Source organism: Pyxicephalus adspersus, chromosome 8 (genome assembly GCF_032062135.1).
Source record: "Pyxicephalus adspersus chromosome 8, UCB_Pads_2.0, whole genome shotgun sequence".
Lineage (NCBI taxonomy): Eukaryota > Metazoa > Chordata > Amphibia > Anura > Pyxicephalidae > Pyxicephalus > Pyxicephalus adspersus.
Genome location: NC_092865.1, coordinates 45,204,343 through 45,220,809, shown reverse-complemented (window position 1 = coordinate 45,220,809; position 16,467 = coordinate 45,204,343). Strand labels below are relative to the sequence as shown.

General features: G+C 44.4%; 2 protein-coding genes across 4 annotated transcripts in view; one reads left to right on the top strand and one right to left on the bottom strand.

The window, feature by feature from the left end:
* The window catches only part of C8H3orf18 (chromosome 8 C3orf18 homolog), a gene marked incomplete in the record, with an annotated part of 13,401 nt that extends 11,173 nt beyond the window's left edge, over positions 1-2,228 (bottom strand). The window contains 2 exon segments of the mRNA XM_072420372.1: positions 669-940; positions 2,100-2,228. Coding sequence (XP_072276473.1) covers positions 669-839 — 171 coding nt within the window.
* Positions 2,229-2,244: 16 nt separating this feature from the next.
* On the top strand, positions 2,245-9,600 carry HEMK1 (HemK methyltransferase 1, mitochondrial release factors N(5)-glutamine). 3 transcript variants are annotated; one of them, XM_072420370.1, is made up of 11 exons: positions 2,245-2,382; positions 2,873-3,070; positions 3,340-3,431; positions 3,713-3,806; positions 4,850-4,972; positions 5,573-5,637; positions 7,887-7,936; positions 8,117-8,222; positions 8,567-8,662; positions 8,734-8,847; positions 9,216-9,600. In XM_072420370.1, the coding sequence occupies exons 1-11, from the start codon at positions 2,260-2,262 to the stop codon at positions 9,262-9,264; spliced, it is 1,110 nt and encodes a 369-aa protein (XP_072276471.1). In that variant the 5' UTR covers positions 2,245-2,259; the 3' UTR covers positions 9,265-9,600. The 3 variants fall into 3 exon arrangements, with proteins under 3 accessions (XP_072276471.1, XP_072276470.1, XP_072276472.1); XM_072420369.1 differs by having other exon boundaries at positions 4,850-4,978; XM_072420371.1 differs by lacking the exon at positions 2,245-2,382 and adding an exon at positions 2,402-2,522 and having other exon boundaries at positions 4,850-4,978.
* Positions 9,601-16,467: the final 6,867 nt, after the last annotated feature.

Here is a 16,467-nt window from a genome sequence, read left to right as displayed (position 1 = left end):
GAGAGCGAACAGGGAGAGGGAAGAAGAAAAGATGAGGTTAGAGAGGAAAAATGGAGGGGGCAGAAAGGGAACAAGGGGGAGGACAGAGGGAACGAGGGGGAGGATGAAGGGAAGAGGAGTGAAGAAAGGGAATGAGAAGGACAGAGAGGGAACAAGGTGGGGATAGAAACAGGTGGGGGGGGTTGGAGATATAAGAGGAGATAAAGGGGAATGCAGAGAGAAGGGCAATAGGGGAGAGAGAAAGAGGATACACAAAGCAAAGCAACAGGGGACAGACAAAGCGGGGGGGGGGGGTGAAGTGAGGGAGAGGGACAAAGAATTGGGGGGTGAGAGGAAGAGAAATACAGAGTGAATTGGTACATCAAAGTTGTATTGTCAGGGGTGCAGTTTAGGGGTGCAGGTTCGGCCATGTTGGGGTTCAGTAGGGCGATGTTTTTTTATTTCCCTGAACAAATCAGAACTGAGCCTCCTGTGACCCAGCAGCACCAGCTTGATGTGCCCAGAGGCAGGGGATATTGGGAAACAATGTGGAACCTACAGTTTTGGATGCCCCCCACCCACTTAGACCTCTGACACCCCCACTTCCCCAGTGGTGACCCTTATGGCTGAACACCCCCCCCACAACATGGCCGCCCCGCTGCATTGGTGATTTTTTTTTAGTTACTCACCATGGCCACAGCCAACCCGATCACAGTGACAATGCCAAGAGAGAGCAGCCAGGTGCCCACCGTGGGGTTTCCACTATTCTCTGCCCCCCGGGTGCCATTAAAAGGGGGGGCAGTTGAGCTGGGTTCCACGCTCACCCCTCCGTACACTGGGGAAGACACAGTGAGGTTCATGGTAGACCTGTCACCAGCAGCTGCCGAGTCAACTCACTCATCCCGGGGAATGTCCGGCACCTCCGATGTATCCACCTGAAGGGAGACAGAGAACACCGCCCCTATCCACAGGGCAAAGAGTCATAAATCATGGTTAGAACATTCCAGAACTTCCCCAATCTGGCGATTTCATCATAATAATGGAAATAAAATGTTACTTTTATCTCAATGTTCAGAACAGATACAATGTATCAATAGAAATGTCTGAAGAATTATGATGTCATACAGACCACCCGCAGTCCCTAACCCACCGGCTCTGGTTGGAACTATGGATGAGGTTTGAGTGGATGAATGCTGTGTGATACCTTAACAATGGGCTGTGGACCTGTGATTGGGGTGCACAGCAGGCATCAATCACCTTGCCAACCAAATCAAACCCTGACAATGCTTACACCTGGTTGGCAAGGTAAATATCTGGGGGTAAACTCCCCCATTGCTAGTGGGGTCAGCTGGTGCTGTGCAGCCACTCTTTTGGCTGGTCTCTGATTAGTCATTTTACCACCTTGATGACATCATCATATGCAGTGCTGGACCACCCACTACCTCTCATTGCAGGCAATGATGTCATAGCATCCAGAGGAACCAATCATCACAGGTGGATGCAGACACTAGGAGATGGTGCGTATATTCCTCTATATCAGATCCCCCCCCCATACAAACCAGAATTAATTTTCCTTAGCAGGGGCATTGATATTATGTGTGTCCAGAGTCCTTCTTTAATAAATATTTGATGCATTATATTGATAATATAAATAGATTAAAAAAAATGAATAACCCATTATACCCAAAAAAAGGAAGACAATTAATTCAGGATAATGATGAGAATCAATAAATACACTAACCGAAAAACAGAACTATACCATATAATAATAATAATAATAATAAAAGGAGGAAGACAACAAGAATTATAATAGGTAATAATAATAGGGAGGGGCATTAATAATAGCAATGGGAATTATGGTAATGAAAATAAAGTAATACAATTACTAATTACCCCTGACAGGGGACAGAAACGTCTCAGCATCATCTGGGTGCACAGGGGACCCCTGTTTTGTGTTGGAGGCTCTATTGGGGAACCTGAGCGCAGGGTATGCTGGGACTTGTAGTTCTACAGTTAGCTTTCGCCTGCCTCTGTAGCAATCAGTTCCGGGTCGTGGAAGATCGGAGTTTTTTTCCAAGGGCAGCTATTGAGTATTGACCCCCAGGGTAGCCTTCACTTACCTGATATTCGTATTTTAGGGGCCCTGTGGGCTCCTCCTGTGCTTGGATGTTCAGCCACGCCCCCTGTCATCCATTCTCTCCGCCCATTCGCTCCCCTGCTTGTCACCCAAATGCCGGGTAGGCGGGACAATGATGCTGCTGAGTCATCTTCGGTGAACGCATGCGCTTTGGACTGAGGGAGGTGGCGCGGTGTTACGAGAGAGTCAATTATGCAGCAGTGCATGCTGGGGACTCCGACAACATGGCGTCTAAGATGGGGACGGAATTTTGTGCCCGTGTCACGGTGAGTCAGAATGTGTGTGAGAATGTGTGTGAGGCGGGTTGGAGCAGTGACACTGAGTAGGAACCAAAATACAATACCTTTATGGGGGAGGGGGACACCGGAAGTATTGCGTTCCCATGTCGTAAACCCTTTGATACCTGGTATGTAAATGAATGGGGGGGGGGCGTGCTTGGGGTGCTGGGGACTTGTAGTTCTTCCTCAATCTGCCACTCTGGGACTTCTAGTTCCTCTCGAGTCCTGGGCTGCCATGCTGGGACTTGTAGTTCTGTTCTGCAGCCCCATAAATGACCCCCAGAGCTGATCTGTACAAATAATTTCCATGAACTCATTCATTATTTTAATTTTTTTCCATTTAAATGAAACTGGGTATAGGGTGCAGCCAGCCGTCACTTCCTGGTATGCAAAAGTTGTCACTAGGACAGGAAGTGATGAAAATTCTGCATCAGGAGTCACAGAAATCATTATTCCCGCCATGTTTGTTCCATTCCAGGCCATGAATGTCGCCCCTCACATGCTGCACCGGCTCCTCACCAGGGCTGCCCTCCTGCCACACCGGGGAATTGGCTCAGCCAGGGCGACTGCGGAGAACTTAGCGCGGCAATGGCAGAAAATCTTCCAAGATGGGGGCGTTCCAGAGGCAAAGGAATCCAGCGAGATTCTTATAGCACACGCACTTGGAGCAAAGACAGTAAGGACAAAGCGCTGTGCAGGGATCATCAGCCTCTCAGATACCTGAAATGTCACCAATGGCTGACTCATATTAGCCCCTGATCACTGGGGAGACTGAGGAAATGCTTCCTCCTGCCTGTAGCAGACTGATGACATCATCTCAGCCTAGGCAGGGTTGGCCTTATTAATAATAAAAGTTGGATCTTTTCTGAAAAATATCATTGTGACTCTTTTTTAATCCACAGGTTCTCTTTATCAGTTTTTTTTTTTGTTTTTTGTTTCCTGCAGTTTTGTGGTCTGGCAGGGCACCTGGCCGGGTCCCCAGTGTCTGCAGGTCAGCTGGACCACATAGAGACGATGGCACGGGAACGGCTGAGGAGGTAATGATATTTTATTATAATTCTACAGAATTATGAACAGATCGGCCGCCATTCATCACAGCTGAGCGCACATAAGGCATGCTAAATTGGCCCTGTAGTCAGTATTAGGCAGCGTTTAGCGCCCTCGTTTTGCATGTTTTTTTTTTTCACTACCTACTACTTTACAATTTTTTGCATGTTTTGTCATTAGGTGGGAGCATTGGTGTCCCCCTTGGTATTTCAATCCTGGTGACACCCTGTCATATTTGTGCTGTGATCATCCCGTGTCTCTCTCATTACAGGGTCCCTGTTCAGTATATTATTGGTGAGTGGGACTTCCTGGATCTGACCCTGCAAATGAGGCCGCCTGTTTTTATCCCGCGTCCTGAGACCGAGGTAAGCAGTCACCTGGGAATGTAAATTGTACCTAAAACAAAAGCTGAACTCTGGGATCATAAAATTATCTCTGTAATAGGATATGTGTGTTCTGTGCAGCTTCCTGTAATACAGACCGGTCACTGCTGTTCTCTCCTTGTGCAAGGTGACTGGTCTTGTCTCTGCCTCTCCTGTATTTTTCTGCAGGCAGCCCATAGTGGGTGGAGCTGCTGAGCCCCTCCCCCAGCTCTATGGACAGCCCAGCGATGATGTCATTGCTTTAGTGAATCTTTCTGAATAAAGGAAGTCTGCTGTCTGTGTAATCACTTGTGGGTGGAGCAGGGGGTGTGGTTTGCAGAGGAGGTTATATGAGGACACACAGAGCTAATTCATGTGCAGTCCTATCTAGGATGTGCAAATCAGGGCGGATCCAGGGAAACTGCAAGTGAATGAAACCACCCTGCTGAAGTGCTGGCCATGTTCATCTATAGTTGTTGTTGTTGCCTTGTAAAAGAAAGCAGTGACAGCAAATAGACAGAAATCCAGCAGCCACATGAGCTCTACTCCAGTATTTAGAAGTAATGTAAAGATTAAACAATTAACTTTTGTATCCTCTTCAGGTAACTTCCTGTGCCTAGGCGCTGTTGTTCTGTACCCTCATAGCTGTATATCAGGTGACTTTCTGTGCCCTGGCGCTCCTGTCCTTTATCCTCATAATATTAAGAAAACAGGATTAATATAGCGCCAACATATTACGCAACGCTGTACATTAACAAGGGTTGCAAATGACAGATAGATACAGACAGTGACACTGGAGGAGGAGAGGACCCTGCCCAGAAGAGCTTACAATCTAGGATACATATCTGTATGTATCATAGCTGTATGTCAGGTGACTTCCTGTGCCTAGCCACTCCTGTTCTGTATCCTCTGTATGACATGAGAATGGCATTGTGATGTCATCATTACCTTGCTGTACTTGCAGTGAACTGTCAGGATTTTCTGGGAGGGTTGAGTTGGATGGAGCTGAATGTTTGTTATATTTGTCTTCTTCTTGGAATTCTCAGGAACTGGTCGGACTGGTTCTGGCAGATTGTCCGGAATTAAAGCAGTCACATGAGCCTAGAATCCTGGAGGTGGGATGTGGTTCCGGAGCCGTGTCCTTGGCATTACTACACAAACTTCCCCAGGTACAGGTCTGTTTGTCACATATTGCAACATATCAGTCCTCAGGATGCTGCATTTGTTTCCCACCTAGTAATCCTCCCACTAACAAACTTCTATCCTAGGTTGACAACGCACACTCTACTGTATCTCAGGTGAACCTGAGCCTGAACCATGACACTGATTTATTAAAGCTCTCCAAGACTTCAGAGAATACACATTCATTAGTGAAGCTGGGTGATCCAGCAAACCTAGAAATGGATTTCTTAAAAGTCATTTGATATTTGTTTTGAATCCTGGACCAGATCCATTCAGGTGAATCACCTATCTTCGCTGATGAAAGTGTATCCACTCTTAGTGTATCCAAGCCTTATAGAGCTTTATTAAATCAGGTCCGATATGTTGCCAAAAGCAGCACATGAGAGCTCTGGTCATTCGGTGTAGTATATGGTTGCCGGTGTTCTCCCCAGCCCAGCGTTCCAGCCTGTTTTTGGGAGGTTGCTAAAAAGTTGGGTCAATACAGGGCCCACTTCCCACCTTCACCCAGCATATAATATGTAGGATGGGAACCTTCTAGATCTGTGATATCGCATTAATATGGCTCTTGTGTTGTGTTTGCACCTCAGGCTCGTGTTGTGGCTATAGATAAAACCAAAGCAGCTGTGAATCTCACCCAGGAAAATGCTGAGAGGTAAGTGATTGGGGAAAGCTGTGTATGGCATGAGATTCAGAAAAGCAATGGAATTTTCTAGACATATGCTTTTTATTACCAACACAATAGATTCCTCTATTCACTAAATTCAGCCACCATCAAAATGGGTCAGGAAGTGGCTGAGCGGCCCAACCCAAATTCCGCCACATAGCTTGTGGTATCTGTGAGGATCTATTTACTAAGAAATGGCAAATATGATGATTTGGTGATCTTATACTGAGGCATAATACATGTAGGGAGAATCTTGGAATGATTCTAAACATGAAATTATAGGTCATGCTAGTTTATGAGAAGAAAAAGAAAGAGAAGTGCACAAAGGGGGGCAGACATTACAAAAGCCTAAACAAATAACCAATACCCCGTGCCAAGACATAGAGTGTCTGTATATAATTAGTACAAGTTATTATTAGTAATAATAATAATAATAAACAGTATTTATAGATCACCAACATACTAAGCACTGCTGTGCATTAAATAGGGGTTGCAAATGACAGACAGATACAGACAGTGACACAGGAGGAGGAGAGGACCCTGGCCAGATGAGATTACAATCTAAGTGGTCCTGCATTGTGATCACGTTGAGGCCCCGCTCATATTCGCGCGCAGGAGAGCGGAAGACCAGAGCTGCATTAGGACCGGGGTGCATTCAAAATCCATAATGTTGCAGAAGGAAGAGCTGGGCTTAAAGTATCTGTGGAAAGGTTGTGGCTTCCAAGGATCACCGATGACGAGTTTAAAGAGTCAACTTTATAATATCCTGCTCTGTAGCAAATGACACACAGATACAAAGAATGACACAGGAGGAGGAGAGAACCCTGCCCAGAAAAGCTTACAATCTAGGAGGTGGAGGAAGTACCGTATTTTTCGCCCTATAAGACACTCCGGAATATAAGACGCACCCAATTTTAAAAGGAAAATCTAGAAAAAAAGATTCTGAAAGATTATTCCCCTTCTGATCACTCATGTGCCATTCATACCTGTATTCCCCTTCTGATCACTCATGTGCCATTCAAACTCCCCTTCTGATCACTCTGCTTTTTTTCCACTGTACGGCAGTTAGGACAGGGAACAGCAGGTGGCGCTGTGCCGGCTTCTTTCGCTCTGCTTTACAGACAGGAGAAGACAAGTGCTGCTGCCAGAGAGAAGAGGAGACAGACGCTGCTGCAGCCAGAGACACACGCAGGATCGGGTATCGGGTGCGTATAATATTTTAGTTATTTTATCACACCTTTGTCGTATAGGACGCACTAACTTTTCCCCCCCAGTTTTGGGGAAGAAAAAGTGCGTCTTATACTGCAAAAAATACGGTATCACACAATAAGAGGGATATGGATTGGTGGGTAAGTAGTGAGGGTGTAAGAGACTAAAGAAGACAGGAAGGTAAGGTTGAAGCATTTTGAGTGCTCTTTTAAAGAAGCAGAAAGTAGGAGCAAGTCAAATAGGACGAGGAAGACCATTCTAGAGAGTCAGGGCAGCTCTAGAAAAGTCTTGGATGGAGGACAGACCTGGATGATTTATACTACACAGGGGAACATTTGAAAAGCACAGGAACCTAACATTACTAGGTTATCGGCTTCCTGCGGTATTTTTGTTGATTGGGGTATACTGAAAGTTGATCTAAAGACTGATATAAAAAAATTACCAATCCTATTGTCTAATGGAGAGATAATAGCGGTATTGTGGAAAGTGTGCGAACACTAGTTCCTCGTCCCCCTTTTCCTGTCCTGTGACCATTGCAACATCTGGGGTATGTCATATAACATTCGGAAAGGGGAAAGCAACAAAGAATATCTCTTGAAGAAGTGGACTGGAGTTATGTGAAATGCGTCAAGAGCATTATATCATGATAAGCCTTTCATTACTCTGAAGTTTCAGATAATAAATGATACTGTTTTATATTGATGTTTTAATAAAAGTGATAAATAAATTAGTTCAAATTTAATGTGATTTATGACTACCTTGAAAGTCCCATATATGTTTTTGGTTTATTTGTGTACTACATTTATTATAACAAATTAATTCTCAAAGCATTAGGGCCAAAGAGCTTCCCTACCTGCCTCTTCAGGAGATTATATCCCTCTTAATAAAAAAAATTGTTGCGCCTTTGCATTTATTTTGGATAGAGGAGAGCTCTAAGAAAGGAATTTATTGGAGTGGATACATAAATGGATTCCTAGGGGTTGTGTGTTGGTGTCTTAGTGACCAGTCTGTGTGTTTCCATTCTGCAGATTACATTTACAGAACCGAATCCAGATTCTGCACCATGACATATTGTCAGGTAAGACTTTTCTAGAAACCCTCCACCCCCCAACAATTTTTCCTCCTCCTTTATAATCTCTTATTCTTTTGTGCCCCCCGTCCAACCCCTAATCTGCTCCTAACAACCTTTTCTACTTCCTTTCTCCTCCATTCTATTCTGTGCATCCAGCAACCAATCTCACCTTCCTCTCTGTCACAGACCCAGCAGAGAACCTCCTGGCCCTGGGACCTGTTGACGTATTGGTCAGTAATCCTCCTTACATATTCACAGAGGACATGTCTGCTCTGGACCCAGAGATTATAAGGTGAAGCCAATAATTTTTTACATTCATCTGATTGTATTTACTGTTCATAAATAAAAACAGCTGGACTGACAATTCCAAAGAATGTTTTACCATAACAGTGATTGGCTTAGTAGGGTTTAACCCCTGAGTGACGAGGGCTAATAAACTCTAGAGGCCCCAACCAAATTTTAACATTGTCAATATGCGTCTGATAAGTTTTTACCTATTTAGAAATTTGAAAAAACATTTTTCAGAATGTTTTTTTTTTTTAATTTTTTTTTTTAAGAACCACTAAATATCCTCAGCTTAAAACCTTCATAGACATACATGTGACTGCCTGATACTAACATCTTCCTATACTCCAGGTATGAGGACCATACAGCGTTAGATGGGGGTCCTGATGGAATGAATGTGATTAGGGCCATTCTGTCTCTTTCACCTCTGCTGCTAAAACCTAAAGGGTAGGTGAACCCCACCAATACTGTGTCCCTTTCTTGTGAGCAGATATGATTTAAATCTTCTCCATTCCCAGGGCCATCTTCCTTGAGGGAGACCCCCGACACCCCGACATGGTGTGCAAGTGGCTGCAGAGCCATCCTGAACTTCAGTTGCAACTTCTCAGTGTGGTGAAAGACTTCTGCAGCAAGTAAGTATGTCTGAGATGCATAAAAAACACCGCACCCCACCATGCAGATGCCCCTAAGACTTGATTTGCACTGGGAGAATTGCGTTCAGTTTGCATTCAATGCATTGGCATGTGTTGGTTCTGTGTGTGCCCTTGGCATCCTTTGCCTACAATACAGGACTGCTTAGTGGAAAAAGGGCTTTTTAACAGTTCCCTAAATGTAAAAGAGCAATAAAACCTTGGCATGCCCACCACAAGTGCAGTTTTGCATTCAGATTCATCCCTTATATTCCGTCAAATAATAATGTGTGACAAGTCCACTTTACCACAACGCTAGTGACTGAACGGACTGTTTTCCTGAATTTCTGACGTTGTTGTGCTGTTTACAGGCCGAGGTTTATTCACATACGGAGGGGAGATCAATCTTCATGGTCCTGAGAATATGCAGGTAACCAGCACACAGTGTGCCATGCAGACAACAGAGCCCCCCCCCGGCAAGACAAAGGTGAGGCTGCACCAACCTCCGAATATCACAACCCTGTTCTCTGAAAAAATGAGATGACCACTGAGTGGTGTCAGACCAATCCTGGCATTAGCTGTACAGGTTGGAAGCTTTTTTTTGGAGAGTTTTGTATTCACCTTTAATGATAATCCCAGGGTTACGATGCTCTGATAAAGAATTGTTCTGAAGGAATTTATAAATGTTTCTATTTATCTTAATTTACTTGTACCGATAACAAAAATTGTTTTCACAAATACATTTTATTTTTTATCTATGTATGTTCAATGTGCACTTAAAAAAAGAAATTTGCTGGAGGATGGCTTATACCCCCCCCTCTGGTGCAGCTGCGCTGTATAAATATTGTGCTCATTACTTCTTCTTACACACAAATACACTCTAAGGCTATGTAACCAATGATTTTCATCTGATATGAGGCTCGTCTGACGTGTGTACAGTGGTTGTCCTACGTCGTTAATGGATCCATTCTGGCGGATCCATGAACGACCACAATTCACGCTCGTTCATCTTTTGGTCTTTTGTCGTTGGATATGATTGTGAAAGATCAGCCTAAATTGTACATTTGATCTGGGTGGCGTGGGGTGGGTTTAATGAGCAGTACTGAACTCACTGCAGGGTTCACCATGCTTCATTCAGACTGGACGCACTGATGCTTTGAAGCTGCTTCATTTCTCACTGGTCTTGCAATTGTCCCTTTGCAGACTTTCTTCCTATTATTAATAAACAGTATTTATATAGCACCAACATATTACGCAGCGCAGTACATTAAATAGGGGTTGCAAATGACAGATAGACACATACAGTGACACAGAAGGAGGAGAGGACCCTTGCCAGAAGAGCTTACAATCTAAGAGGTGGGTTCCTTATGTATAACATAGGACCAGTGATCCTGCATTGTGATCACGTTGAGGCACCACTCCCATTCCCGCCAAGAGAGGAGAAGACCAGAGCTACATTAGGATTGGGGGGCATAATGTTGCAGAAAGAAGAGCTTGGCTTTAAGTACCTTTGGAAAGGTTGTAGCTTCCAAGGATCACTGATGACAAGTTTAAAGAGCCAACTTTATAATATCCTGCTCTGTGCTGTGATCCAGTGACTTGCTTAGGGCGCGCTATATTCACCATGCCAGGAAATATGGGACATTTACTCAAAATGATTCCAGTCCCAACCACTTGAATAGTTTGTTTTTTCTGAATAAAAATTCTGTAAAACTCTGTGAATTGGAAAAAAATAGTTGAGATCTAAGGGAAATCTGCTTGGTGCAATATAATGGTAAAACACATTTGTTAAACAATATTTGCGTGAGGCTGATATCTGCATGAAGGGAAAAGTGTTTTTTTTTTGTTTGTTTTTTTTTGCTGACACTTTTTTTAAGCTCCTCGCTTCCCTTCCTGGTGGCTCTCAAAGGAAGAGCTCTGGAGATTTGCGCAACAGGGAAAGAGATGGAAAATAAAGGGGCAGAGATAAAGCTCAGCCTTCTCAAAGGATAACTAAACACACCAGTGAGAATGTCAAATAATGCAGCTCACCTTTGCTTATATGTGATGGCTGCTTTAGTTTTCCTCTTTTAGGCATATTACATTTTTAGTAGAAGAAGAAAAATCCTTCCAGAAATCCAATGTCTCTTCCTGAGTAAAAATAAAACCCTGCACTGCCATGTGATAGTTATCAGACCAGTTTGATGTCCAGCTTCCCTGATATCTATGGCTCCCTCCATAGATACAATGGAGGAGATAACATAACCACCCCTGTGTTATTCACAGTATTAGGGGCTGAAAACCTAGAAGCAGCCATGCTGACATGCGTTATAGATTCACAATCTACCGCTGCCACCATCAGGAAATCTGTCTTAAAAAATTATGTGAGGGAGAGAAAGACTGCAGGAAATCAGCAGCACTGGGATGGGGAAAACAATATAATTGTGATTGTGTATGATACACAATAATAACATATATAAACACAATGTAAATGATTCATTTTTTTTTTATAGGCAATTCATTCATTTTGTTTAGGTTCTCATGTACATTGTAAAGACGGAGTCAATTTTCTTTTTGTTGCTCGGCTGTTTTACAAAAAGACAAGCTCTGGGCATTCACTTCCACCGAGCAGAGACTTAGCTCCCTGTGATCTGATGCTGAAGCTTTTGCAGTGTGGATGACAACCAGAATCATTGAGAGCACTTCCTGTGACTACTGGGTGTCATGACCCGCCCCCTTACCCTGGACCCACCCTATAGCGATGCTGAGAGCAGACCTGATTTCATGGCTCAGTGAGGTCTGACCAGTGTCAAGTGGGGTTTGAACTCTATGACCTTCCTGTTTCTAATAGAACAAGGTGGGAGTCCCTGGTCAGCTGGGTCCCCCACTCCCCATATTCCACAATCCTTCAATTTTTAAATTTCACAATCCTTTTTTTTTTTCCTTTTTTTACCATTTCAGACACAATCAATCTTTCATTTGAATCTCTTGTAAACCCCACTGGGCCTCTGTGTAAAAAAAAATCTTTTCATTCTGCTATAAAGTGTTTATGATGCCATCTGCCCTCCTTCTCCTCCATCGCACTCCCCCCTCCTGTTTTCACTATTGTCGTTTCCTGGAAGTCAGAGTGACAAAGTCCCCCTAGGCAGCCGAGTCTTTCCAGGAATCTTCCAATGACTGATCTCACTGGAAATTGTCAGACAGGGTGAGCTCAGAGCCTGATATATGATAGCTCTGACATATACCGCAGTGCTGTAGAGAGAACACTGAGCCAGTCCTATCAATCTCGGTACAGAGGAGCTGACACTCTAATGTCCCTCACAGTCACACACTAATATTATACATTTGAAAAATCTCTGACATATACCACAATGCTGTACAGAGAACACTGAGCCAGTCCCATCAGTCTCTGTACAGAGGAGCTGACACTCTGATGTCCCCCCACAGTCTCACACTATTATTATACATTTATATAGCTCTGACATATACCGCAGTGCTGTACAGAGAACATGGAGCCAGTCCCATCAGTCTTTTTACAGAGTAGCTGACACAATATTTTCCTGATATCGGTCACATGGGGGTGGCTCTAGGGAAGATGCTGCAATGCCCTCCCCATGGACCCTCTGACCTTAGATGGTGTTTTATGTGTCACCCCCTCATGTATAGGATGATGTTATCAGTGTCAGTACACGACGTCCTGTGCAGTTGGGTTAGCGTTTCATCTTACAGGATCTCTACGAATTCGACTCCTACATAGTTTACAATGCTGAGAAAGGTGCAGTTTCCTGCTGGCAATCCGTACACGCCAACCTCCTGTGATTGCAGGGGGTCCATCCAGCATTCCAGCAGTTTGGATCATCACAACACGCCTGGGAGTTTTGTCACTGCTGCTGCTAACCTGCACATGACGGCCTTCTGACCTGCTTGGCATTCCCTTGTATGGTGACCCGTAGGTAAAAGGTCCAAGACTGCTGGAAGAAATGATCCAAAACTGGGCGTTGGGAAAAAAATCTCAGGTCCAACTGCACCCCACTGAACCTCACACAACAACTAAACAGATGAAATACAAACGGGAGTTGTTTTATTTGCCAGGGGATGTGCATTTGTTTCCTTACAGACCTGAGACACAGCACAGCCCCCTCTAGTGCCGCAGACCTGATTTTTCTCTGCTAGAGTTAAGCAACATTTACAGGTCTTGTCCCGCCCTCAGCCTGTTATTGGACAGTGAAAAGTAAATCAGCTGACTGTTCAGCTTATGTCTGTCATTCTTTCCACCTATCAGTCTGCTATTTGTACTTCAGCAGGTTCAAAATGAGATCTGCCACCGGTTTTGGGGTTTGTGTGTTGCTAACAGACGTGTGTGAACGAATTGAAAAATAAGCCACTCCCCCTCAAACTAAGGTATAGTTTGCATTAAAAAATGCAGTGTTTACTGCACCTTGGTGCCTGCTGCCAACCACTGGCCAGGAGCAATAACAGGTGGAAGGCACTTGCAAGTGTCTGCAAAGCATGCGTAGAAACATTGCCATGAACAGCGACAGGCAGTTCCAATTCAAGCCAGCAGGGGCAGCGGTGCCAGACTGGGTGGTATCACAAACGCTAATGTGGACTTGGCATGCGCGCCTCTACTTCTGTTTGATGGGGCAGTCTTTCCTCTGCCCTCAGAATGCCTGCTGCCTGTATGGAGAACAGGTCCTCTTTAATGCTCAGCCCCTCAATATGAGATATTTATTCTGAGCAGACATTAAAGCATCAAATTGGAGCACCAATTCTGAGAAAAGCCGAATCACCGGCCGCAAGAGTCTGGGTAAAAGGTCTTTGCAAATTGCATGAAGGTTTCCTCATACAAACTGTGAACCCATCAAAAGCTGCTCATATATGGACAACCCCTGGATACTGGAGAGCTGCTGAGACTTGTGGTGCCAACGTGCCTGAAAGTCACATTTCTAGATTTCTCATAAAAGGTTTTACTTATTCATGTCATTTTTATTATTGTGAAATCTGCAGCTTTCATTATAATCATGCTTGAGGATCCTGCCAGGAAGGTCCTGATTCATGTACTTCCTGTTATAGGGTGACAAAACTAACCCTGTCTCTTGTGGGCGCTTCTTTGTTGTGTCACAAGGACTCATGGAGACTTCAGTTCGCATTACACAGACAGGGTCCAGTCTGGAAACTCATGCAACCATTGCTGCAGTGCATGTAGACAGGAAGTGGCATACAAAATATCAGTTTTCTGTTATTACCAGCTGCTGCAGAATGACTGTTATGGGCAGTAATACTTTGTAACCTCAGAATACCAATTTTATTGCAATAAATGGCAAAGCTGTAAACGGTGTCACCAGAGGCCCAGGCAGAGACAATACGGACTTTCCCCATCCAGAAAATTATCTGCTGACAAATACACATCCGATGGTGTCAGATAACCAGGGCGGTGCCAGCGGTGCAGAAAATATGAGTTGGTGCCGTTCCACTATACACTATGCAGAACCAGCCACACAAATAAGTTACAATTATTTCCTCCAATTTGTTTCTTATTGTTCATGTTGCAGATAAATTCACACAATTGTAGTTTTGTGATGAATCTTATCAGTTACATTGTTTCCAGCGATCCATCGATCCAGCGATGTTAGAATCCCCCCCATGGTATGATAGGGAGGGGGAGGAGCTTTGTTGTCCTGTTCCAGGATGGCAACGTTGCTTCTCCGCACAATACAGAAAGTAGTGTTGTCACCCTAAGACCATAACCTGCAGAATGTTGTACAGCAGATGAATGGAAAGTCTCAGGACGCACCCCCAGCAGGGTCCTTAGTATCCAGAGAATTGGAGCTTCTCCGGTTAATTCTTCTCTGATGACACCGGCAAGATTTCTGTGATTGGATTGGTTACTAATTGTGTCCATTTGCACACCAACAAGTGTAAATATTGCACACCAACGAGTGGAAATATTGATCACCAGAGAAAATCCCCGGCCATTGCACATCTCAGGTTTTCACAATGAAATATTTCTGATAAATAATTCTGATTTTAAACCTTTATTGATCGTGTCACACGCTGTAGCCATAGAGACTGATCCTAAAACCACTCAGTGCTTGTATGGATACATTTCACACATGTGACTTACACTACAGTACATGTCACAGATATATCAATGTATTATAATAGTGTGTGACTGAGAAGGGACAATAGAGTGTCAGCTCCTTTATTACAAAGGCTGAGTGTCCCCTGTACAGCACTGCGGTATATGTTAGAGTTATATATCAGTGTTTTTTTTATATGTTGTGTTTTATGTATAGGGAAATTCCACCGTCTGTGTAATCTGCCCGCCCCCACTGTGATTACAGGACAGCTTTGTGCTGCCATTGTGTCAGTTCTCAGGAAAACATGTGGGATTTTTCCATGCCTGCAGACTTCCTGGGAAAAGGTAGCAGCGTGAGCTGCTATTGGCTGCCAGGCCCTGCCAGGCTCCGCCCATGGCTTTATCAGACTTTCTTAGAAAGGCTTCATTTCCAGAGAAGTGTGGAGGGGGGGTTGTCAGTTCTCTGGAGCTTGCTGTCTGTAATCACTTCTCTAGAACTTCTCCACAATGACCTAAAGCTGCAATTATTCACTTACCACATCCAAGCGCCGCACAATGGGGAACGTTTATAGAAGTCACACAGCAAGTTTTATTGGTGAAATGTTTTTACTGTTTGTTCTCCTTTGTGCACTTTTGTGGAAGTTGCGGTATTTATAATCAACAAATGTGCAAATTTCATGGGCAGAAGTCAGTGCACCCCCTCTTCTGTCTTCCCCCTCCCTTATCTCCAATCCCCTTTTACTACCCCAACTCTCTTATTCTCCCTCTAAAATTAAATCAAACTAAGCTTTATTAACAGGGCTAGATGAGGGATATAAGATGGGGTTAAGTACTGAGATGTAAAGTATGTGGGGTTAGGGAATACTGGGTGTCTCTCCAACCCCTATATAACCCTTTCTCTCTATTAATTCTTTACTCACCTTCTCCCCCCTTTATTCCCCCCTCCCCCACACTTCTTTTCCTCCATTCTCCCCCTCCCTCCCTGTCCTTTTCTCTCTCCTTAAATTTCTCCCTGTCATACTTTCTCTCTGTCTCTCTTACTTTCTTCTATTCTCTTACTTCCCCTTTTCCTCTCTGTCTTTCTTGCTCACCCCCTTTTCTCTCCCTCTTTTCTCTTTCTCCTTTCCCTCCTTTCCCTTTTCCCCTCTCTATTTACTTTCTCTCCCCCTCCCTTCTCTCTTTCTCCTTCCCCCCATTTCTCTCTGTTTCTCTACCCTCTCCTCACCCCTCTCCTCTATTTCTCTCTCCCCCTTTCACCCCCATTTCTTCCTTCTCTCTCTGTCTCCCTTCCCTCCCTCCTACTCTCTTCTCTTTCTCCCCTATCTCTCTCCCCTCTTTTCCTCTCTCTCTCTCCCCTCTTTTCTCCTTCTCTTCTCTCTCACTCCTCTCCCTCTCCCTCTTCTCATTCTCTCCCTCATTTCTCTCTTTCTTCCCACTCTTTCCCCCTTTTCTCTGTCTCTCTCCCCCTCTCTCTCCCTATTCTATCTCTCTTCTCCTCCCTCTTTCCCTCTCTCCACCCCCAGTCCCTCCTTTCTCTCTCCCTTTCTCTCCCCCTTCCCTCTCTT